Source organism: Sabethes cyaneus, chromosome 3 (assembly GCF_943734655.1).
Source record: "Sabethes cyaneus chromosome 3, idSabCyanKW18_F2, whole genome shotgun sequence".
In the NCBI taxonomy this organism is placed as follows: Eukaryota; Metazoa; Arthropoda; class Insecta; order Diptera; family Culicidae; genus Sabethes; species Sabethes cyaneus.
Genome location: NC_071355.1, coordinates 104,087,987 through 104,112,132, shown reverse-complemented (window position 1 = coordinate 104,112,132; position 24,146 = coordinate 104,087,987). Strand labels below are relative to the sequence as shown.

General features: G+C 35.9%; 1 protein-coding gene across 2 annotated transcripts in view; it reads left to right on the top strand.

The window, feature by feature from the left end:
- Positions 1 to 24,146, top strand: part of LOC128742369 (cytospin-A-like) — a 193,267-nt gene that overhangs the window by 130,096 nt on the left and 39,025 nt on the right. For both annotated transcript variants that reach the window (XM_053838709.1, XM_053838708.1), the window contains exons 8-11: positions 15,105 to 16,292; positions 16,749 to 16,900; positions 17,471 to 17,611; positions 17,678 to 17,789. In XM_053838709.1, coding sequence (XP_053694684.1) covers positions 15,105 to 16,292; positions 16,749 to 16,900; positions 17,471 to 17,611; positions 17,678 to 17,789 — 1,593 coding nt within the window. The remainder of the gene's footprint in view (positions 1 to 15,104; positions 16,293 to 16,748; positions 16,901 to 17,470; positions 17,612 to 17,677; positions 17,790 to 24,146) is intronic.

Genomic DNA, 24,146 nt, shown 5'->3' with positions numbered 1-24,146 from the left:
GAGTAGTTTTCGTCCATACGTTTTATCATAATTTGTAAGATGCGTTGTTTTTGGTCGTCCCCAAACTTTTAACAGCCCACGTGGTTCATGGTTGGCCCCATACGGACTAGTTTATATTGTTCTACATGTGTATTGTTCATAGATACGCTACTGTTTATTTATTAGGTATTTAGCTTAACTTTATGGCTTTGGCACAATGTCACGCCCTACAAGGGGCAAGATTGTGCCAAAGTTCATGCAATTATAACCTTATTATTGTTCATTGTAACTAAGCCATCTTTCTGGTAGTTGTTAACTAAACACTGAAGTAAATATTGACAGACTTTGAATCAACGTAATCGCTAAATTGTGTGTATAACAAGCTAAAGAACAAATTTGCATTTTTGTTCACGAAGAAAAATATAAAAAAATTGAAATAGCTTATTTTTAATTGCTTTTTATTTCATTTCCAGAATGTAGGTTAGGTTGTGCTAAAAATTGTTTGTCTAATAAATATGTTTAAACCTTCTGTTTCATTTTTTGTCAGTCATTTACATTCCCCAAATAATTTTTGACCTGTTGTTGCTTTGAAGTTTCTATAAATTGTATCACAATACTTCAAAATATGGAAACTTGGTTCTCCAGTTTGGATAACATCTACTATGATCAAGAAGAAAATTTAAAAAAATAAGAAAAATGGTTTCGTTACTGAGAACTTCCAAAAAAATACAAACATAAAGTAACATGACAGTAAAAATCATACAGTTAGAAAATTTGTACAATGTTTGCAATAGAATTGTTTTAGAAACGTATAATTTTGACACTTTCTCTATACTAGTGCCAAAACCTTATTGGATGAAATGAAAAACAGAGGGAAAAAGTTTGTTAATCAGGAATATAAACAAAATTACACACACAAACATTTTAAATCTGGGTTATTTTTTCTTTATAATCATCTGTTTTCTTTTCAATGTTGGCAGTGTGACTCGGCAGAGTCACGCATCCAAGCAAGTGTACAATATTGCTTGAACTTGCATTCTGTGGTTGTGCCAAAACCTAACAGGTTGTGCTCGAACTAATTTGTAAGTTTTATGCACGGATCCTGTTCATCGATTCGTACTTGACTATGTTTGTGCTGAATTGGGCGATGTTTGACGGTCAGCAGGCATACAGGCAGCACAGCAAGCGTTGCAAAATTTGCCTGCCTATGGTACACATGAAAATTGATTTAGGGTAGCACGGGGCAAGAAGCCCATCTTAAGCTCACTATCAATATATCTGAAGAAATCTACACCAAAGGGCTCAAAACCCTCGCTAGGTTATCTTTTACAGTCTTTTCTATAACCTGTATGCATATTGGGTGCTAAAAGTTATAACGCATATCAAATATTCACGAGCAAAAATTCATCGATTTTTGGGAATTTTACAAACCTGCGGGGCAAGATGACCATCCTTTTCAAAAGCTATTAAACCTTTAAATTACAAGCTAAAAAAACCTTCATTATATTTCACGTATAATCTAAATAATAAATATTAGGGATTCAAGCTGCTCATAAACTATTTCAAACATTTATTTGAATAATTTGGAGTGTTTAGTTAACCATAAAAAAGTTGTTCATTGAATGTACGTATTCCTCTGTGGTCATTATTAGACAGAAATATGTTAAACAATGTATTTTTATCGAAAACAAATAAATATGCATGTTTATTCCGTGACAAATATTTTATGCAGCGATTGTGTCTGATTTAAGGTTATGGGGTATGCAATTCAGGGTAGCAATCTTGGTCTATAAAGCGGTGCGCATTTTGCCCCGCAAGTAGATGTAGTTTTTAAAAGCAATTTGTGGTAAATACATTATCTGCATAATTGGAGCAATATCAAACTTCTGATTCATTACTAAAATCAATGCCACGATAACTCATTCGTTAATTTGTTGTTGATGTTAATGTTGTTGTTAATGAAAATTTAAAAAAATCATGATTAAAACCTTATTTTATGGTTGCGTAATCTTATAATAAATGTAGTATTTTTAATCGTCGATTTATTTTTTGTGTTATCGAAGAGTTCAATAATTTTATTTTTGTAATTGTTTGAATTATTGTTAGATGTAGTGTTTATTTACGCGTACGGTAACTACAGCCCGGACTCGATTATCCGGGTGCTCATTTTTATTTTCAGCCCGGATAATCGAATCATCATTTTTGGTACAAAATTTTTTTTGGTTTGTCAAGTTTTTTGACTTTTAGGTATCAAAAATGTTTTATTTATTATTGATCTATCTTCCCAAAAGTCAGAAAAATCCTTTCTTACGATTTTTTCCACTGATGATGTTTTTTTGTACAATATTATTTTTTGTATGTTATGTTTTTCAATATTTAGGTATTATAAATGTTTTTTTTTATTATTGATCAATCTCCCCTAAAGTCATAAAATTCCTTTTTTGCAATTTTTTTTACTGATGATTACGATGATAATAATGATGATGATAATGATAATGGTAATGATGATTTTTAAATAAAAAAATTGATTTCATCATCGCAGGATTTATTTTTGTTTTTTTCGCCGATAAAAGGGATATAAGAAAGGAATTTTGTAGCTTTAGGGAGGTAAATCAATGCTTGTCTAGTTGGAATCACCATGTAGCATGAAAATTATAACATTTGGGTTTAAAATAAATCAGTGAAAAAAAATTTTTTTGCTATATGGTGATTCCAACTAGACAAGCATTGATTTACCTCCCTAAAGCTACAAAATTCCTCTCTTATATCCCTTTTATCGGCGAAAAAAACAAAAATAAATCCTGCGATGATGAAATCAATTTTTTTATTTAAAAATCATCATTACCATTATCATTATCATCATCATTATTATCATCGTAATCATCAGTAAAAAAAATTGCAAAAAAGGAATTTTATGACTTTAGGGGAGATTGATCAATAATAAAAAAAAACATTTATAATACCTAAATATTGAAAAACATAACATACAAAAAATAATATTGTACAAAAAAACATCATCAGTGGAAAAAATCGTAAGAAAGGATTTTTCTGACTTTTGGGAAGATAGATCAATAATAAATAAAACATTTTTGATACCTAAAAGTCAAAAAACTTGACAAACCAAAAAAAATTTTGTACCAAAAATGATGATTCGATTATCCGGGCTGAAAATAAAAATGAGCACCCGGATAATCGAGTCCGGGCTGTAGTTACCGTACGCGTAAATAAACACTACATCTAACAATAATTCAAACAATTACAAAAATAAAATTATTGAACTCTTCGATAACACAAAAAATAGATCGACGATTAAAAATACTACATTTATTATAAGATTACGCAACCATAAAATAAGGTTTTAATCATGATTTTTTTAAATTTTCATTAACAACAACATTAACATCAACAACAAATTAACGAATGAGTTATCGTGGCATTGATTTTAGTAATGAATCAGAAGTTTGATATTGCTCCAATTATGCAGATAATGTATTTACCACAAATTGCTTTTAAAAAATACATCTACTTGCGGGGCAAAATGCGCACCGCTTTATAGACCAAGATTGCTACCCTGAATTGCATACCCCATAACCTTAAATCAGACACAATCGCTGCACAAAATATTTGTCACGGAATAAACATGCATATTTATTTGTTTTCGATAAAAATACATTGTTTAACATATTTCTGTCTAATAATGACCACAGAGGAATACGTACATTCAATGAACAACTTTTTTATGGTTAACTAAACACTCCAAATTATTCAAATAAATGTTTGAAATAGTTTATGAGCAGCTTGAATCCCTAATATTTATTATTTAGATTATACGTGAAATATAATGAAGGTTTTTTTTAGCTTGTAATTTAAAGGTTTAATAGCTTTTGAAAAGGATGGTCATCTTGCCCCGCAAGGGTGGTCATCTTGCCCCGCAGGTTTGTAAAATTCCCAAAAATCGATGAATTTTTGCTCGTGAATATTTGATATGCGTTATAACTTTTAGCACCCAATATGCATACAGGTTATAGAAAAGACTGTAAAAGATAACCTAGCGAGGGTTTTGAGCCCTTTGGTGTAGATTTCTTCCGATATATTGATAGTGAGCTTAAGATGGGCTTCTTGCCCCGTGCTACCCTAAATCAATTTTCATGTGTACCATAGGCAGGCAAATTTTGCAACGCTTGCTGTGCTGCCTGTATGCCTGCTGACCGTCAAACATCGCCCAATTCAGCACAAACATAGTCAAGTACGAATCGATGAACAGGATCCGTGCATAAAACTTACAAATTAGTTCGAGCACAACCTGTTAGGTTTTGGTACAACCACAGAATGCAAGTTCAAGCAATATTGTACACTTGCTTGGATGCGTGACTCTGCCGAGTCACACTGCCAACATTGAAAAGAAAACAGATGATTATAAAGAAAAAATAACCCAGATTTAAAATGTTTGTGTGTGTAATTTTGTTTATATTCCTGATTAACAAACTTTTTCCCTCTGTTTTTCATTTCATCCAATAAGGTTTTGGCACTAGTATAGAGAAAGTGTCAAAATTATACGTTTCTAAAACAATTCTATTGCAAACATTGTACAAATTTTCTAACTGTATGATTTTTACTGTCATGTTACTTTATGTTTGTATTTTTTTGGAAGTTCTCAGTAACGAAACCATTTTTCTTATTTTTTTAAATTTTCTTCTTGATCATAGTAGATGTTATCCAAACTGGAGAACCAAGTTTCCATATTTTGAAGTATTGTGATACAATTTATAGAAACTTCAAAGCAACAACAGGTCAAAAATTATTTGGGGAATGTAAATGACTGACAAAAAATGAAACAGAAGGTTTAAACATATTTATTAGACAAACAATTTTTAACACAACCTAACCTACATTCTGGAAATGAAATAAAAAGCAATTAAAAATAAGCTATTTCAATTTTTTTATATTTTTCTTCGTGAACAAAAATGCAAATTTGTTCTTTAGCTTGTTATACACACAATTTAGCGATTACGTTGATTCAAAGTCTGTCAATATTTACTTCAGTGTTTAGTTAACAACTACCAGAAAGATGGCTTAGTTACAATGAACAATAATAAGGTTATAATTGCATGAACTTTGGCACAATCTTGCCCCTTGTAGGGTGTGACATTGTGCCAAAGCCATAAAGTTAAGCTAAATACCTAATAAATAAACAGTAGCGTATCTATGAACAATACACATGTAGAACAATATAAACTAGTCCGTATGGGCCCAACCATGAACCACGTGGGCTGTTAAAAGTTTGGGGACGACCAAAAACAACGCATCTTACAAATTATGATAAAACGTATAGACGAAAACTACTCGAGGCGTCTACAACAACCAATAATAAGTACGTAGTTTACAGACAGCTACTAAATATGTAGTAGAGTCTCCAGGCTTTACAAAGGGGAAATGGAAGGGGCGTAAAATCTCAGAAGACTTATCTATTTGATCATTCAACAAAGTTTATTATTTACTTCGATCGAGATACTGCAGCCAAAGGACATGCAATCAGTCCCACCTTTCAAACCAACAGTATATATAAGGTAAAGCATATTTGTCTCATATTAAAGTGTTTGTTCAAAGGATCTGAAGTTTCTAGAGAAAAAGTAAAAATGAATTTCAATTATTTAGCAGACTTACGATACTGTTTGCTCTTTAAAAGACAATGCAATCTAAATTGTCAAAATATTGTGTTCCCTAGTAAGTAATGCAAGTGTATTGATGTACACTAACGCATTTTTGTTGTGTATGTGAATTTCACATTCCGAACCAATCGTTATAGTTCGGCGCAATCTCATCTCGTGGAGAGCGTGGGGTAGAGCGGAAAGTGAAAAATTGAGAAAAACAATTTACTTTCGTAATCAAAAGCCATCCAACGCATAATAACCTTTCAATATATTGTAAAAGAATATCTTATCTATCTTCAGAATAGCACTATCTGACCCGACAAACTTCGTGTTGCCGCAAATTAAACTGTGTTGTACATAAATCGCGAATCACGGATGACCATTGTCACATTCTCGAGTTTTGCAGGTTTCTGAGGAGTTCATGGGTGTTTTAATATACAAATTTTCCTCACAGTAAAGTAGACAACAACTCACCCATTGCTTAGCCTGATAAAATGAGGCGGATAGGATTTAAATATTTGCCATCATTATAAACCATTTCACCGAATACCATTTTGCGGAACACCAATCCTCGGTTGGCCATAACACGGAATATAGAGTCTCGCAGAATACCATTTCGCGAAAATCCTTACGCGGGATTTACCATCTCACCGAACATCCTTTCGTGGAAAGTACCATTTCGCAGGGGTGACCCAACTGAAGGAAAGTAATAGAGGTCAGTAGATCCAGGAAAATAAATAAACCTAGATAATGGTGATCTCTACGGGGGGCTGCCCCTCGCAGTGGCCGGCGCTTCCAACGGCAGGTCGCCGGCAACACTCGCGGCCTGTGGCCGTCTCGCCCTGAATCATCTAATGTTACTATTGGTAGTTTTTGGTGGTCTTGTTATTGACTAATGTTTTATGCAAGAGTCTAAAATTTCTCGAGTTCGATTAATTTTTGAGTTACACAAAAAAATCTGTTTTATTTGTATGAGTCCTTATCCCCCTTACACAGGGGGTGAGGGGTCTGGAACCATCATAAAAAAAAATCCTGCCTCCAAAACCCCCCACATGCCAAATTCCATTTGCATGATTAGTTCTCTAGTTATTTAAAAAAAAAAAATTAAATTTTTTTTTTTCACCCGGATAATCGAGTCTAAAAACCCGGATAATCGAGTCCGGCCTGTAATTATATATCTTTATAGCGTATATAACGATTTTTGGAGGGGTGGTCATCTTGCCCCGGGTGGGCATCTTGCACCTTCCTACCCTACCCTACTAGCCATTTTTTTTCTGCAGAATACGGTTTTATCATGATTACATTGCAACTTATTTAAATGTTTTCTATAGCGGCATATGTTGAATGTCACCAACATTTGGAATAACATTAAGGACTCTCCACAATGATAGCACAAGTAGATGAGGGCGAGACACGGCAAATTACGCAAGAGGATATGTTTGAAGCAATGCTCAATGATGAATGGCAACGTGTTCCATTAGCCGAAACGACAGCTACGCAAACAAATTTGAAACTAAAACTAATGCTGGGATTTAATGGCCGTATTGTCTTAAATGTTTAAAATTACATGTTTAATATTCACCAATCGTAATTAAAATTCTTATAAAAGCGCATTTACATCAGATTTGCTAATAACATAGCGGTCAGATTTGCTAATAACAAGAACACTATCAACCTAGTTTCTTTCACCTTTGGCTTGCTGTGTGCATCCACAAAATCAGCAATCCATACTGAATATGTCGCGACGCCTCAATTTATCGCAGGTACATCGCATGCATCGTCGAAGTACATCGCATGGCGTTACCAATGTATCGTACCAAAGTATGAACCATTTGATCAGAGTAAAAATTTTAACCCCCAATTGGTCGGTGTTAAATCAAACCACTAAGTCGCAAAATTTAAAAAAATGAGTTAATGACAACAAACGATCAAGAAATTTCTAAGCTACATTTTACTCTAATCAAACTACATAAATGTTGCAAACAACCAGAGTTATGAGATGATTTTGAACGATTGAGAGCTATAAACCATACAGAGCAGCAAACTTTGCACGCGTTTTTCTCGAAATCAGAGTTTTGTCACATGGTTCGGTCTGACTTAACACCGACCAATTGATCAATCGGGTACACCTGTACCCTTTTCATATTTCATACTCCGATTTCTGCATGTTCTTTTTGAAATAATGTCTAAGGGCTCCTGTTCCTCGTTATTTAGACTAATGTGGATAAAATCAATCATTTATTTAAAAACATGTTGAAAAGAAATTTTGAGTTTTGGACCGACAAAGTCACAAAGTCTAATACCCCGATTTTGATCAACCCACTTAGCAATTCCACGATAAAGAGTGCTCCGATTTAGTTTAAACTTTGTGTACTTGTTCCTTTTCTTAAAATTTTATATCATAATTTTTAATTTTGCGCTTAGGGTACGCCCTAGTGAGTTAGGGTGGCCCTAAAAATAATTGAGACTATTTCTTTAAAAATTTGTATCTCCAAAACAAAAAAAGATACGTTTCTAAAATTTTAATATGTTATGTAAAAAAAACTCAGATTTTAAAAAAAAATATAAAAACTGGGATGTGATACCTAAATTACAACATGAAAACACTAAAATTCAATGATTTTAAGAGTAAGCAAACATTTGGATTTCAAAACCATATTTTTCACAGAAAGCTCATGTAGGCTACAATTTTTCATCATCATCATCATATCTTTCGTTTGCTATCAAAATCATTAAAATCGGTCGAGTGAATCAAAAGTTATGAATTTTTAAAAAATAGTCTCATGGCAAGGGTGATGATTTTTGGAACCACCCTAAATCAGAAGGGGGATCCCTAAGCGCCAAATAAAAAATATAGGTCATAAATTTTCGAAAAATGAACAAACATGCAAAATTTGAGCAAAATCGGAGCACTTTTTGTCATGAAATTGCTAAGTAGATACTAACCTGTACCCTTCTTCTTCTTCAGCAGCATAGAGCCGGGGTGGCTCGTGCTGTTTCAAGCACTCGTCTCCATTCAACTCGGTCTTGGGCCACTCGTCGCCAATTTCCTAGTCGTCTCAGAAGTCGCAAATCGCTTTCGACCTGGTCGAGCCATCGTGCACGTTGGGCCCCCCTGTTCCTGGTGCCGGTGGGGTTGTTGAAGAGGACCGTTTTCGTCGCACTGTCGTCCGGCATCCTTACGACGTGTCCGGCCCACCGTAGCCTGCTAACTTTCGCTAGATGTACGATGGGAGTCTCCCCAAGCAGTGCCTGTAGCTCGTGATTCATACGCCTCCGCCACTCTCCGCTTTCAGTTTGTACTCCGCCAAATATCGTCCGCAGCACTTTCCGCTCAAACACGGCAAGGGCGCGTATGTCCTCCGTAAGCAGCGTCACGGCTTCAAGTCCATAAAGAACTACCGGTCTAATAATGGTTTTGTACATTGTTAGCTTCGTGCGGCGGCGTATGCTTCCTGATCGTAGCGTTTTACGAAGGGCAAAGTAGGCCCGATTTCCCGCTTGGATGCGCCGCTGGATCTCCTTACTAGTGTTGTTGTCCGCGGTCACCAGCGATCCCAAATACACGAACTCTTCTACCACTTCTAGTTCGTCGCCGTCAACGGTTACCGTCCGTGGGAGGCGCGCATTTGTTTCCTTTGAGCCTCTTCCTTTCATGTATTTGGTCTTCGACGCATTTATTTTTAGCCCAATTCTCCTAGACTCCGCTTTCAGTCTGGCGTAGATTGCCTTCGCCGTCGCAAAGTTCCTGGCTATGATATCGAAGTCATCTGCAAAGCCTAGAAGTTGGCTACTCTTGGTAAAAATCGTGCCTCTCGTTTCAATGCCCGCTCGTCGGATCACCCCCTCAAGAGCGATGTTGAACAGCATGCAGGATAGACCGTCACCTTGTCTCAACCCTCGTCGCGTCACGAAGGGACTCGAGAGTGTCCCAGAGATGCGTACGAAACACATCACTCGATCCAATGTAGCTCTGATCAGTCGCGTCAGTTTGTCCGGAAAACCTGTACCCGGTTGATCAGATTGCGTTGAGTGCTTGGTTGATCAATTGAGGGTTTGAGTTGAACGTGAATCAAGGAAAAATGACTTCGATTCCGCTTAGGTCTAGTACATGCCAACTTTGGTTATTATTAGGACCACCCTAGTGGACAGAAATGAATCACCTTAGTGCAACATGATATATCAGATGTCTGTAATAGATTAAAACAAAACATTAAGTCGTATGTTATGTCCTTTTATTGTTATTAGGACCACCCTAGTGAAGTATTATGTATCAGAGACTTATTGTGTATTAAAATAGCATACAAGTAGTTTGACGATTTTTGACAAAAATGTTTGTTTCGAGATAACATCAGATCTCGACGTTTCATGCATTTTTAAGTCATTAGGCTTCAAACATTTTTTTCGAAAACCTCGATTTGAAGTGATTTTTAAACTTGCATACAAGGTAAATTTCGACGGCTGTGCGACAACAGTTAAGGGGGGACCCTAATTTGGAAAACTGGAAAAATCGAATTTTATTTTTTTTACAATTTTGAGAGACTTATACTTTCAGAAATGTCATGCCAAAAGGATTTTTTGATATTTGATTTCCTTGAAAAGTTACGGTAAAAACTGTAAGGTTACCTCAAGGGAAGTGCATCGCTATACGAAATTTTTAAGGCGCTTTTCTCGATACCATGTTTTTTCAACTGGCGGTACGTATATATCAGAATCTAGTGGTCCGATTTCGCTGAAAATTTTTTACAGCATGTAGAAGTGAATTATCTAAATTGTTACGTAGCCGGTTTTTTGATATCTCAACTTTTCAATTTTTTATGACCTGCCCATTGGCGATTTTTGATGAAAAAACACCTTTCTTTTAGGAAAATTCAACCCATTTTAGTATTTTTCGAATTTTCAAAAACCGCTACGTAACAATTTAGGTATTGGCCTAAAGTTTCAAAATCATCCTTGAAATCCATCCCATTCTCCGATACTCCGTTGGTTCTCGACAGCAAGGAAATATTTTCTAGAGAGCATCTACTCGCCGAGCTGCTCCCAGCATAATAATCACTATTTTGGCTTTTAAAAAATACAAAATACATTTTCAAAGATACCGTAACCAATAGCCAGAATACCCCAGCACTTAACTTTAATTCCACCATTCGAAAAAATTTACGAAAATCCATTATTTTTCGACCTTCTAGAGTTGGGTCCCCCCTTAAGTCCGATTGAGCTGAAATTTTGCACAGGGTGTTTTTTCAAGGCAATGAATATTTTGCAGGTTGTTCCGTTTGAAAATTCGGAAGGCACTTTTTACCCATACATTCCATTGGTGCCCCAAATTGTGCAATCGCATATTCTTTATTGCCTTTCTTATTGGTTTTGCCTTTCTACTATATAAATATATAGTATAAAGGTATAGAAATCACTTGGAAAACCGGAAATGGAAAGAAGGTCCTGCGGGCCGAATGTCATATACCATTCGACTCAGTTTCGAAAACTGAGCATTTTCTGTGTGTGTGTATGTATGTGTGTGTGTGTGTGTGTATGTGTGTGTGTGTGTGTATGTGACGCTTTTAATCTCACTCACTTTTCTCGGAGATGGCTGGACCGATTTTAATGTTCTTAGTGTCAAATGAAAGGTCTAGGTGTCCCATTGGTCGCTATTGAATTTCATACTGATCGGACTTTTAGTTCAAAAGTTATGTATAAAAATATGAAAAATATGGGACTTCATTATCTCATAGGTCCCTTAACCGATTTGAACAAAATTGATTGCATATGAAAGAGGAGCCTTGCAAACCCTTAACTTCCAAATTTCATGACGATTGGGCTTGTAGTTTGAAAGTTACATAAAGAAATGTGAAAAAATAGTATTTAAAACATATTTTTGTAACATATAAGCATTAATTCAATGAAAAACATCACACATTTTATTATTATTTGAAAATTACTACTAAGATCTATCAAACGAAACCGAGTTATTTAAAATCGGACAGTTCATTCAAAAGTTATTTAAACTTTCACACTTAAGCACCGTATATTAAACCGTTAAAACGTGTGAATTCAAAACAAATGTTGATTGTATTCAATGTGTGTGATGTGTGTATGTATGTATGTATGTATGTATGTATGTATGTATGTATGTATGTATGTATGTATGTATGTATGTATGTATGTATGTATGTATGTATGTATGTATGTATGTATGTATGTATGTATGTATGTATGTATGTATGTATGTATGTATGTATGTATGTATGTATGTATGTATGTATGTATGTATGTATGTATGTATGTGATCCCAAGCAACAATGTGAGTTTGATTGTACTCTTCTGGTGGTTTTCATGACCAATTTTGGTCTTGAATGTCATCATAAGAGTGTAATAAAACTCAAATAGTTACTTGGGATGACAATTTGCAATTTTTTAAATTTGCATTGAAATTCAAGAAAAGATGTTTCTCACTTTTCTGAATCAATTGTCTGAAATTTTTGAAGCCTCTTAGTGGAATACGAAATTTGAAATTAAAGAAAAGAAAAAACTTTTACCGACTAAATCCCACTATTTAATATTTATTCGCAACAGATACGTATACGCTTTGAAATAAGACGCTGTTGAAGCCTGCACGTCGTAGGCGAACTACGTATCTGTTGCAAATAAATATTAAATAATGGGATTCAATCGAAAAGCTTTTTCTTTTCTTTGATTTCAGATTTCAATTGTCATTTTGTTTACTTGCTGTTACTCACAATTGTACACGAAAAGCAAACAGCGAAGAAAAGCAGTTAATTTAAGCATGAAGGTATAGTGGTGTATAGGATTAAAAATGAGTTGATTTTTCCAAATAAATTTATACAAATTTCAAACAAATTTTGCGCATCAATAGATGCTCTTTTCAATCAATAGATACTAGAGCTTAGAAATGTTATATGAAAAATAGGAAGTAAACGTTGCACGGTAGTAATTTTGTAAGATTTGTTTTCGTTAATGACATTTTAAAGGACAGATGTCTTATGTCATGTATCATGTTTCAACAAATAAATCAAAAATGACAAGCACTGAAAATCATATCGATCATATTTCCCATTCTCAAGCATGTTTAAGGCGCAGCTTTTGCAACCCTCTTGTTTTCCTAACCCTCCAACATTGTAAAAACGATGCGATCAAGCTAATGACTATCTTTTCATGAAAGTACATTCAAAAAAAGCATAAGTTTTGATTTTCATGCAAAAATAATTATCTGAAGGAGCGCCAGCTAAGAAAAAGTTCAATTTCTCTTTTTCATATCTAAAGCTCTATTCAGTTATTTTTTCTAATTCAGATATACTGCAAAATTGAAGCCAAGCAAACTAATAGTAAAATTTTGAGATTAATCATTTTGTTGTTGATATTCTTTGTCTTCAAAGGCGAAGTATAATAATAATTTTTCTGAACTCTTGTTTTTCAAAGATGCTAACTTTTGAACACATGGTATTAATTAATTATCAAAAAATCTGTTCTGAACACATATTTCATATTGTCAATTCAAAACAAGTTTCCTATGTGGCTCTGAAGCCCGAAAGTTTAGGCCGACCGATTATAAAACTAAATAAGGTGTTACAAGTATTTACGCACACAAGGAAAGAAAATTTAATTATTCTACGCAATACGTTGTGAATTTTACTGGCAAATAAGGATTTTGAGGAATACGGAACGGATATTTAAAAATATAGTCAAGTTAATTATACATAGATGTTCCTGAGAAATTAAATGATGATTATTGTGACAGTAGAAAGGCCAGGTCACGCCGCTAGGTGGATTAATTGGGGTTTTTTATTTAGTAATAAAGTAGAACATCGCAGTGCAGAAGATTAAGCAGTGGAGAAGATTTAGAAGATGGCATTTCGATCACACATCTTAGTGCATCAATCATGTATCAGATGTCTGCAATATATTAAAATATAATATATGCCGTTTGTCATTTCCTTCTATTGTTATTAGTACCACCGTAGTAAAAAATAATTGAACCATCCTAGTGAAATATCACGTGTCAGAGACTTATTATGCATTAGAATAGCATACAAGTAGTTTGGAAAAAAATCGAGCTGTTTCAGTGGTCTTTTAACAAAGTTTCCTATAGTGCTTGTGTCCTACCTCCCAATAAGGCGACATCCATTTAGTACGCCAGACGTCACGCAAATTTTGACCAAATCAAATCCCCCTCCCCCTTGTCACATTTTGTCACACATTCTTGACACCCCCCTCCTTCACAACTATACATTCCAACCTTTTTTTTTAAGTTATCAATATAATTCACTTCAATCAATTCATTAAATAACATAAATGAACTTCTGCAAATAAAAAAGGAAAATTTTCGAGCTAACGTCATTCATTCACGGATTTTGAAGAAGATCTTCAATTGTTGTGATCGGATATGCTTCAGAAGTCGCTAATGTGTCGTCGATTAATGTTTCGCGCATATCCACATTCTTTACATCTATTCACTCAAATTCGTCCGATCTAGTTGAAAGAATCAGGACTTCCTGCTGACGTCGTGCAGCAACACGCCTTGGAAGAATTTTTCTGGCGGATTTTGTCATTTTGTGTATGTTTGCACAAAATTATTACTCAGGAGTTTGTGCGACTGCTATTTGCAGTTGCAAAAATTTTTAAGGCAGGACGGCACTCAAGGAGCTCTTCAGTGATGTACAGCATATTCTGTAAAGCCTTAATGGAGAGCTCATACCAGAAGAATAAGCAAGCAAAGCTATGGGTATAATCGTCCTTAAGAACTTGACCCTTCTATATCGACAGTTTTCGCAGCTGATTATTAGATTACAGGAAAATTACGCACCTAAGTCCTAAGCTTGCGATTTTATCAAATATGAAATGAGCGTTTCATTTTCTCCAACTACTGGTAGCAAAATGCTTTCATTGTCCATGCCCGGAATAAAGTCAACACTGCGCTGATTAAAATCACTAAATATAGGCACATTCAATTGAGGCGGTAAACAAGCTATAATTTCTTAGGTTATAGAGAAAAATTTATCATAAATATATCTACGGGCATTGTTTGCAGGAAAATAAACAGAAACAAAAATGTGAGTTTCGCCTGCTACTAGCACTTTGGCCCGAACGTGATCAAAATCCTTAAATTTTCCTGTAGTGATTATTTCAGAGTACCTAGTTTTGTGGAGAAATAGAAATAGAAGCTACATTCATGACAGTGTTGACGGTTAACTTTGAAAGTAAGTTATTTATCATCATTACTCATGGTGTCAATTCCGGTGTAGCGGTTAACATACTACACGCCTGTCACGCCGATGACCCGGGTTTCTAATCCCAACCCTGCAGACGTCCAGAATGACCTAAGCTTAAGTTAATGTGGCTATAATCGAAAAAAAATATTACTCATGTTTTAAAGTTCCGTTGTATTATTACAACTATTACACATCAATATATTAAATTATTCTGAATCCTAATAAACAGGAGCATGATTTTTCACAGCCAATATAAACATTTTACAAATGGACAACCCTTTCTCACTGGATTTGGCAAAATTGAACGACATTAAAAAAACTTTGTCGTCATCTATTGACAATTTGGATTTATACGATCGCAATGTTGATGAGTTTTCGAACCAGGTAAATTTGCTGCGTTACCAAATGAATTCTTTTGCATTGAAAGACAATGGACACGGTACACGATCTAATCAGTGTATGAAGGATATGATTGGAGATATTTTCGATGATAACTTACAACTGGAAAACGCAAATGAGGAAATATTACCCCCGCTACCGAAATCAAAACCTCCTAAATTATCAGTTCGATTTACAGAAGAAACCAAACAAGAATGCCAGTTGGTTGACGAGCCTTACCGTTGTTCATATGAAATTGAAAAAATCAACGCAGTTACTCGTGAAATGCAGCAAGAGTTTCGCAACGAAACTCCGGGTTTGCCCAAAACCTATTTCGAGGAAATTCCATCAATGAACCTACTGTACTATACTGAATCTTCCGAAAATTCATCACCTGAACCAGCGTTTCGACCAATTGCCGTGATTAGAAGTAATGAGAACTTGCTGCTACAAAACTATAAAGTGATTAAACCGGTGCCGTTGTTTGCATCGAAGAGCATTCAAGATCTTCGGCTGAACAGCATCGAAACTCGAAGAGATGTTGATTCCCTTTTTTATTCCAAAAGTTCGGATGACCTTACTCTTCCAGATATAGACGGTATGTCCAAAACCAGTAACCTGTCTAAATTTAAAAAATTTCGTTGTAATAGATCTAGTAGCACAAGCTTAAATAACCTTAATATAAAGGATGAGTGCGATATGTCCGCATCGAGAAATATTCTCGGAAAATTGCAAACTACTAATATAAACAGGAAGCCACAGCCAATGCCTCGTACTAATAGCAAAAATGATCTTGGAAATATATTTGATAATACAGCAAAAACGAAGACTCTTGTTTATGTGATTGATAAGAAGACTAATGAGTTTGTCCTGTCCGATGAAAAACCGACAACTATTGAAACGGAAATGCTTTGCGAAAATTATCGTAATAAAGCGGATGCCTACGATGATACCAAGTTAGATGAAATGAAAAAAATTTCTTTTATATTGAATAAACCGGCAAATTTTGATAAGACAGTGGTTGGGAGAAAAAACGACAATGAAATAAACAAAGGGAGTAAGTTTATTTTCTGCTTTTCATTAAGCCGGAAGAGTTCGTGTTTTGCTTTTCTTTCTTGATCTTGTGTTGTTTGTTCTCATGCATTCATCAATTATGTTCTCATTACTTTGGTTTTAGCATTTTGTCTTTAACAATGTTTAATATGTTTGTCTGTCTAGCCCTCCAGTTTGCCTCGAGCCACGATACTAGTCAAATAAATCAGTCATCGTATGTTCGAATCACGACTGTAAGAGACTGTTAGATCTGTTATGATCTAGCCCTGGCCCCGCAAACGTTTTGTCCATTAACACTTGGCTACGAGTCTGTTAAAAAAAAGCAAAAGGCCAATTTCCGTCGGAATATAGCGCCAAAACCTGTGACTGTGTTTGTCTGTTTATGTCGCATTTTAAATGTCTAACAATGGCTATTGGTACCATATAATTTTACAATAATTTTAATTTTTCTATTCCACAGTAGTCGCATCAACAGAGTCCCATCATTCTATATTTAATACCGTTCAACAAGAAATGGCCGTGCGACGGCAACAAAAATCTGCTATTCAACGACAAGATTCACGTTTATCAGTAAAAAGTCTTATTGAGAGTATCGAAAACTCGGCGAAACAGGTAGGTCACCACGCCTTTAAAAATTGATCTATATATTGGAAAGGAAAAAAACAGGATTCGTCGTTAGCTATATTATTTTTTAAAGAGTTTAATTAGGCCATTACAAATATTTTATAAAGTTTTTTTCCTTTCGATATAGGACAAGTGAATGGGTGGGATGAAGGGGGTCAACGGAATAATGAGATTTTTTTAAATCTTAGCGTTTTTACTTAGTTTAATCCTAAAAACCAAATCTATTTTTGCTTTTCATATAAACGTTGTTACTCCATGCGAAAATCTACCAAAAGAATGACAAAATTGGAAAAAAAAATCTTACCGCGTTTCGGTCATTTACATTATTTGAACTTTTTACTTCTCTTTCGTGCTAGACGCGTTAACACTCCGTACACACACCCCATAAAACCCAAAGACAGTAAATTTGATTAAAAAATACTCAAAAAAAACTCATGTCCGATTAATTTGTTTTGCCCTCCGATTTTTAAGCCAATTTCCAAAAACTTTACAAATAATTTGCAATAGCTACATTTATTTTTCTCCAACAAAATACATATTTATTTTAATTTTTAACAGGCAAAAGTGACTGCTGATTCTCGATGCAGTTCGAGTTCCAGTGTAAATAGCATTCCAGCTGACGCAATTGTGAATCCTACTCTGTTACCCAGCAGCTTTCAGAAAACTATAAGCCAGGAAAACGCCAGTGACAACAATGGGGTAAACATTTATTTAATTTCATCTTTCAGTGAATTGTCAACTGAATATTCTTTTTCATTTGTATAGCAACTTCATGCATCTCTGATATCATCGGTGACTACGAAGAGTCCACTGCGTGAACAACAGCAACCTACTGCTGGCAGTAACATAAACAGCAATTCAAAGAACAATTCTGCAGGTGAGCTCGAATAATAGTCAATATGCCAATGGAAGATTAATAATTGCTCGGCTGTAGTAGTTTTTGTAATAATTTGTAACATTTTAGTAGCTTATTATTTGTAAAATCATGTTGCTAAGACTTAAATTGATTCTAAATACTAAATAACTACTTCATTAATCTAATGGTGTAAGCTTTCACATTATAAGGCACCTATACTATTACACAGTTGTAATACTTGCATTTGTACTAACTAATAACAATATTTTGTCTATCTATTAGTATTTTATATAAATTTATGTCAGAAGTATTGGGATATCAAGGGAACGATGTTGTAGTTGCTGTGAATAAATTCATAATATTCAGATTGGAATAAAGCAGAAGTAGCGTTGAATACGTGTCTTTTTCACAAACCTAGGAACATGGAGACTAGTATGTAATGTAAATAGTACTTCTTTCAAAGAGTCTAATATGTGATCTAATAAGTGGAATTGATTTGAAATTTTTTACCCATTTTTTATTTGAGCGTCTTAGAAGAATACCTTTTGGAATTGTTTATTGTTTAAAAACTGCATCTGACCTATTCATGGTCTTAATGGATAAAAAATAATTGTAACACGTAACTTTAAAAATACTATATCTTGCCCGACCCGAATCGGTTTTATTACTTTAGGTGCCCGGTCATTGCGGAATCGAGCGAAATGAATTTGCTGACAACCTAGCAAAACAAGAATCGGCTCAGCGATTTATTGGCCTTGAACCGTTTCTGGCCACCTACACATCCGCCATGAAAGGCGAATCTATACATATAAAGAAGGATTTCTGTCTGTCTGTCTGTCCGTATGTTCCTTATAGAATCAAAAACTATTGAACCAATCGGCGTGAAAATTTGCATGTAGAGATTTTTGGGGCCAGGAAAGGTTTTAGTGATGGTTAGATACCCCTCCCCCCACTACGAGGGGGGGGGGGCTCCCATACAAATAAAACACAAATTTCTGCATAACTCGAGAACTAATCAAGCAAATAGAACAAAATTTGGCATGTGGGTGTTTTTGCTGACAAGAATTTATTTTATGGTAAATTGGGACCCCTCCTCACTTTAGAAGGGGAATTATGACTCCTCTCCCCTTTAAGAGGGGGGCTTCCATACAAATGAAATACAAATTTCTTCATAACTCGAGAACTAATCAAGCAAATGGAACCAAATTTGGCATGTGAAGGTTTTCGAGGGTAAGAATATTTTCTATGGTGAATTAGGACCTCTTCCTACTTTAAGAGGGGGGGGGGGGGGGCTCCTATACAAATGAAATACAAATTGCCTCATAACTCGAGAACTAATCAAGCAAATGAAACAAAATTTGGCATGTGAAAGTTTTCGAGGGCAAGAATATTTTTTATGGTGAATTAGGACCCCTCCACACATTAAGAGGGGGGGCTCCTATACAAACAAAATACGAATTTCCTCATAACTCGAGAACTAATCAAGCAAATGGAACCAAATTTGGCACGTGGGTGTTTTTGGAGGCAAGAATTTTTTCTATGATGAATAAGGACCCCTTACCTTTTTAGGAGGGGGGGCTCCCTTATCAACGAAATACAAATTTCCTCATAACTCTAGAATTAATCAAGCAAATGGAACCAAATTTAGCATGTGGGTGTTTTTGTAGGCAAGAATATTTTCTATGGTGAATTAGGGCCCCTCCCCACTTTAGGATTTGTTTGTCCTCATAATTTCAAATTTCCTCATAACTCGAGAACTAAACAAGCAAATGGAACCAAATTTGACATGTAAGTGGTTTTGGAGGCAAGTTTTTTTCTAAGGTGATTTGAGAACCCTCTCCTCTTTAGAAAGCGAGTTATGACACATCTCCCGTTCAAGAGGGTGGGCTTCCATACAAATGAAATGCAAATTTCCTCTTATCTCGAGAACTAATCAAGCAAATGGAACCAAATTTGGCATGTGGGAGTTTTAGATGGCAGAAATTTTTTCTATGGTGAATTACGACCCCTTCCAATTTTAAGAGGGGGCTCCCATACAAATGAAATACAAATTTCCTTATAATTTGAGTACTAATCAAGCCAATGGAACCAAATTTAGCATGTAGGAGATTTTTGAGTCTTGAATTTATTTTATGATAGTTAGAGACCTCTCACCCCTGTGGTAGGGGGATATGGACTCTCATACAAATAAAACAAAAAATTTTGCGAAACTCAAAAACCGCTTTCTGACAGGGGAGTTGTTTTCTACTTTACTGTAAGAAAAAATTGCAAATTTGTATATTAAACTACCCATTCCAGATAACTAATAAGCCTTAACGTAAGCAGCAAATCAGCGTATCTGGCATTTTATACTACACGTTATTGTATGTTAGCTTTTTGACTGCATAGGTGTTGTAAATTGGCATCCAAAATTGTATTCAAATTCTTCGTGTCGGTAATTAGCTATAAATTAGCATTGTCAGCACTATAACAACGTTATCAGTAAAGTAGCTGTATATTTTGCTAAAATAGCATTTGAGTAGCATTTAAGGCGACTTAAATGCTTATTGGCCTATATTTGAATAGCATTGGTGATGCTTATTGGTTACCTGGGATGCTTTCATAGTTACGTAACTGCCAAAATGAATCATCTAAGGTTGAACTCCTCAGAAACTTGCAAAACTCGAGATTGTGACAAAGATCATCCGAGATTCATGGTTTATGTACAACACAAGTTAATTTGTGGCAATACGAAGTTTGTTACTAATATACTAATATACTTTGTTACTAAGTTACTGATATGAGAAAAGCCAGCAATAGCGAGTTAAACACAGGGTTGTAGACAACAGTTTATCTACTCAAGTCCTGCAGTAGCTAAAAAACTATCCAATTTGACTCGTAGTGAACTCCTAACATGACACAGCCCAGCTCGTTATCATTTAAAGAATATCGGCAAGGTACCATCCGACACCTGCCGCTTTTGTAACTCTGAACCTGAAAGTTCAGCGCATCTGCTCTACAATTGCAGGGCTGTTGTATTATCAAGGCACAACTTGTTCGGTAGTTTCCTTTCAACTCCATATCAAGTATGGAGCCTAAATCCCAAAATGGTCATTGGTTTTATTAACCATGCTTACTTACTTTACTTTACTTTAGTGGCAACGGTCCGTTACCGATCATGCGCCGAACGAATTATGGTCCTCCAGTACCGTCGGTCCTGGGCTGCCGTTGTCCAATCCCCACGAACACCAGCTGAACGTGCATCGTCTTCGACAGCACCCACCCACCGGGTGTGGGGTCTGCCTCGGAGTCTACGGCCTCTTGCTGCTTCTGAAAATAGTTTTGGCTACTCTTTCATCGGGCATTCTGGCTACGTGTCCAGCCCACCGCAGCCTGCCACGTTGCACTACCTTCACTATATCAGCATATTTGTATACTTGGTACAGCTCGTGATTCATGCGTCTGAGCCACACTCCATTTTCCATTTTGCCACCAAGTATAGATCGCAGAATTGTACGCTCAAAAACCCTAAGCACTCGCCGATCAGCTTCCTTTAGCGTCCATGATTCGTGTCCGTAAAGGGCCACCGGGAGGATTAATGTTCTGTAGAGCGCCAGTTTTGTGCGAATTTGCAAACTACGGGACTTCAGCCCTTGAACTCCCACGTTCTCTACCAGCAACCATGTACTTCGTTTTGGCGGTGTTAATGGTAAGTCCCAATCTCGCCGCTTCCCTTTTAAAAGGCCTGAAGGCCTCTTCCACTGTTCTACGGTTGATTCCGATGATATCGACGTCATCCGCAAAACCAAGAAGCATGTGAGATTTCATGATGATAGGTCCATTCCTTTCCACGTTTGCCCTTCGTAATGCACCTTCCAAGGCAATGCTGAATAGCAGGTTAGAGAGTGCATCCTCTTGCTTCAGTCCATCCAACGTCACAAAAGCAGCTGAGGTTCCACCCGCTATCCGAACGCATGATTCGGATCCGTCCAGCGTCGCACGAATCAGCGTAACTAATTTCGTCGCAAAACCATGTTCTAGCATATCTGCCACAGCTCATTTCGTTTAACTGAATCGTGCGCCGCTTTGAAGTCCACAAACAGGTGTGTCTGTGGTAGCAACTCACGCAGGGTAAACATCTGATCCGTCGTGGAGCGACCCACACGAAAACCAGCTTGGTACTCGCCGACGAAGGACTCCGCTAACGGTCTCAGTCTGCAGAACAGGATACGGGAAAGCACCTTGTAGGTAGAATTGAGCAATGTAATTCCTCGATAGTTTTTACACTCCAGTCGATGTCCCTTTTTGAAAATTGGGCAAATGAGGCCATCCAACCACTCCTCTGGCATTTGTTCTTCCTCCCAGATCCTGACAATGATCCGGTGGATTGCTTCGTACAGCCGCTCGCTCCCAGCTTTTAGAAGTTCAACCGGGATACCGTTATTCCCAGCAGCCTTACCGTTTTTCAGCTCACTGATCCCCTTTTTAACCTCCTCATTAGAAATAAAAGTTCTGTGAGGTCCAGCCATTTTTTCACTGCTGTTCATTGGTGTTGGTGTCAATAGGACGGGATGAGTAGCACATTACGATTCAAACAAGAAAGAGGAAGAGAAAACATCGCAAAAATTTGTTTCTCTGTTGCCAGCAAAACAGGATACCCGAGCAAAGTTTTAGAGCAAATTTAAAACAAAATTTGATATCTTGATGTAACGGATTTTGAATACTCGGTGTGATTTCATTTTGGTCGACTTAGCGGTTAAAATATCAAAAATGATTGCAAAAATTCCAAGCCGTGAAATTAAATTGAATACTGCTTTTGTTATCAAAAATATCAAACGGAATACTTATCTTGCTGTTACACAATATTAACAGGAGGGCAGAATTAGTTGTCATTTTACTATTATATCATCATCATTTTGCTATCATCATATAATTTGAACCAACCATTTAACTAGAAAAAAATTTATATGAAAATAGATTAATTTAAATATTGAAGGTTTATTTACAACATAAATAGAATCTGTCAACAAATTTTCTTTCAATAAAAATGAAAACAAAATGATAGCAAAGTCTGATACATCATAAGTGCCATTTTGAGTTGGTAACAAAACATGTTTTCTAGTTGATATCAACAGCAGAATATGTAATAATTTTGATATACTTTTGTTGTCAATCCTTGCTCGGGTAGGTTCTACTTTCTTTTTTATACCTAACATGATTTTTCTTCCAGCATTCTGTAGTGAGAAAATTTGCCGCATCCAAGCCATGTCTAGTATATTAACTAATTTATGTCGTATGAACCATGGACGGAAACTTGATTGTTATATGTCTTGTATAGTCTAACGGTATTTAGTCTGATAGCTTGGGACGATTGAATATTGGATGGTTTGTGATAGTCGACTGTATATAAAGGTATTCTTATACATTTCACTGGTGTGGCTGACAAGTACTGTATATTGCTTGACAACACTCATTGGTTTTGATGCCACTGATTTTGATGCTAGCATTTTGGTTGGTGCTCCCAGAAACGGTACAGGCTAGACGATACGTCGTGTTGGTTGGTGCCTGGTCCCTGGTGTTTTGACATTTTAATCTCCCTGGTTTCGTTCATATTGCCAATATTTTTGTTTTTACCCTTTGTTTTTTCTTCTCGAAGCTGCATGGGCTTTGTCAGCACACGCACACTTATGTTGATAGACGGTACAGATCATTACACGGGAGCTCCTAACCACACTTTTCTGACAGCACTTGGTGGTTTGTTTACATGGTGTTAAATTTTGAATTGAGTTTTCTATCTTTGTCCGGCAGATAATAAAAATTTATAGTTTTTATTTTACAAAAACTGATGCAGTAATCCTTCACGAAATTTCAAATCGAAACTGCTGGATGTGACAAAAAACATGTAAACAAACCACCAAGTGGTGTCATTTGACGGAAAAATGACATCATCGCAAAATGATCTACAGTGGGCATGTAGACTGGCTTCTTTTCTTGCAACATTCGTCTGAAAACTTGGGTGAAGGTAGAGGTACATATGTGCCTTATGAGTTTTGCTTGACCTTGTAGTTTCTCCATAATGTAGGTGTCCATAGATCATTTTGCGATGACGTCATTTTGCCGTCAAATGACACCACTTGGTGGTTTGTTTACATGTTTTTTGTCACATCCAGCAGTTTCGATTTAAAATTTCGTGAAGGATTACTGCATCAGTTGCTTTAAAATGCATGTAAGGCGCTTTCTCTTAAATAAAAACTATAATTTTTGATCATTATCTGCCGGACAAAGATAGAAAACTCAATTCAAACTTTAACACCATGTAAACAAACCACCAAGTGCTGTCAAAAAAGTGTGGTTAGGAGCTCTCGTGTAATGATCTATTGGTTTTACCATTCAAGTATT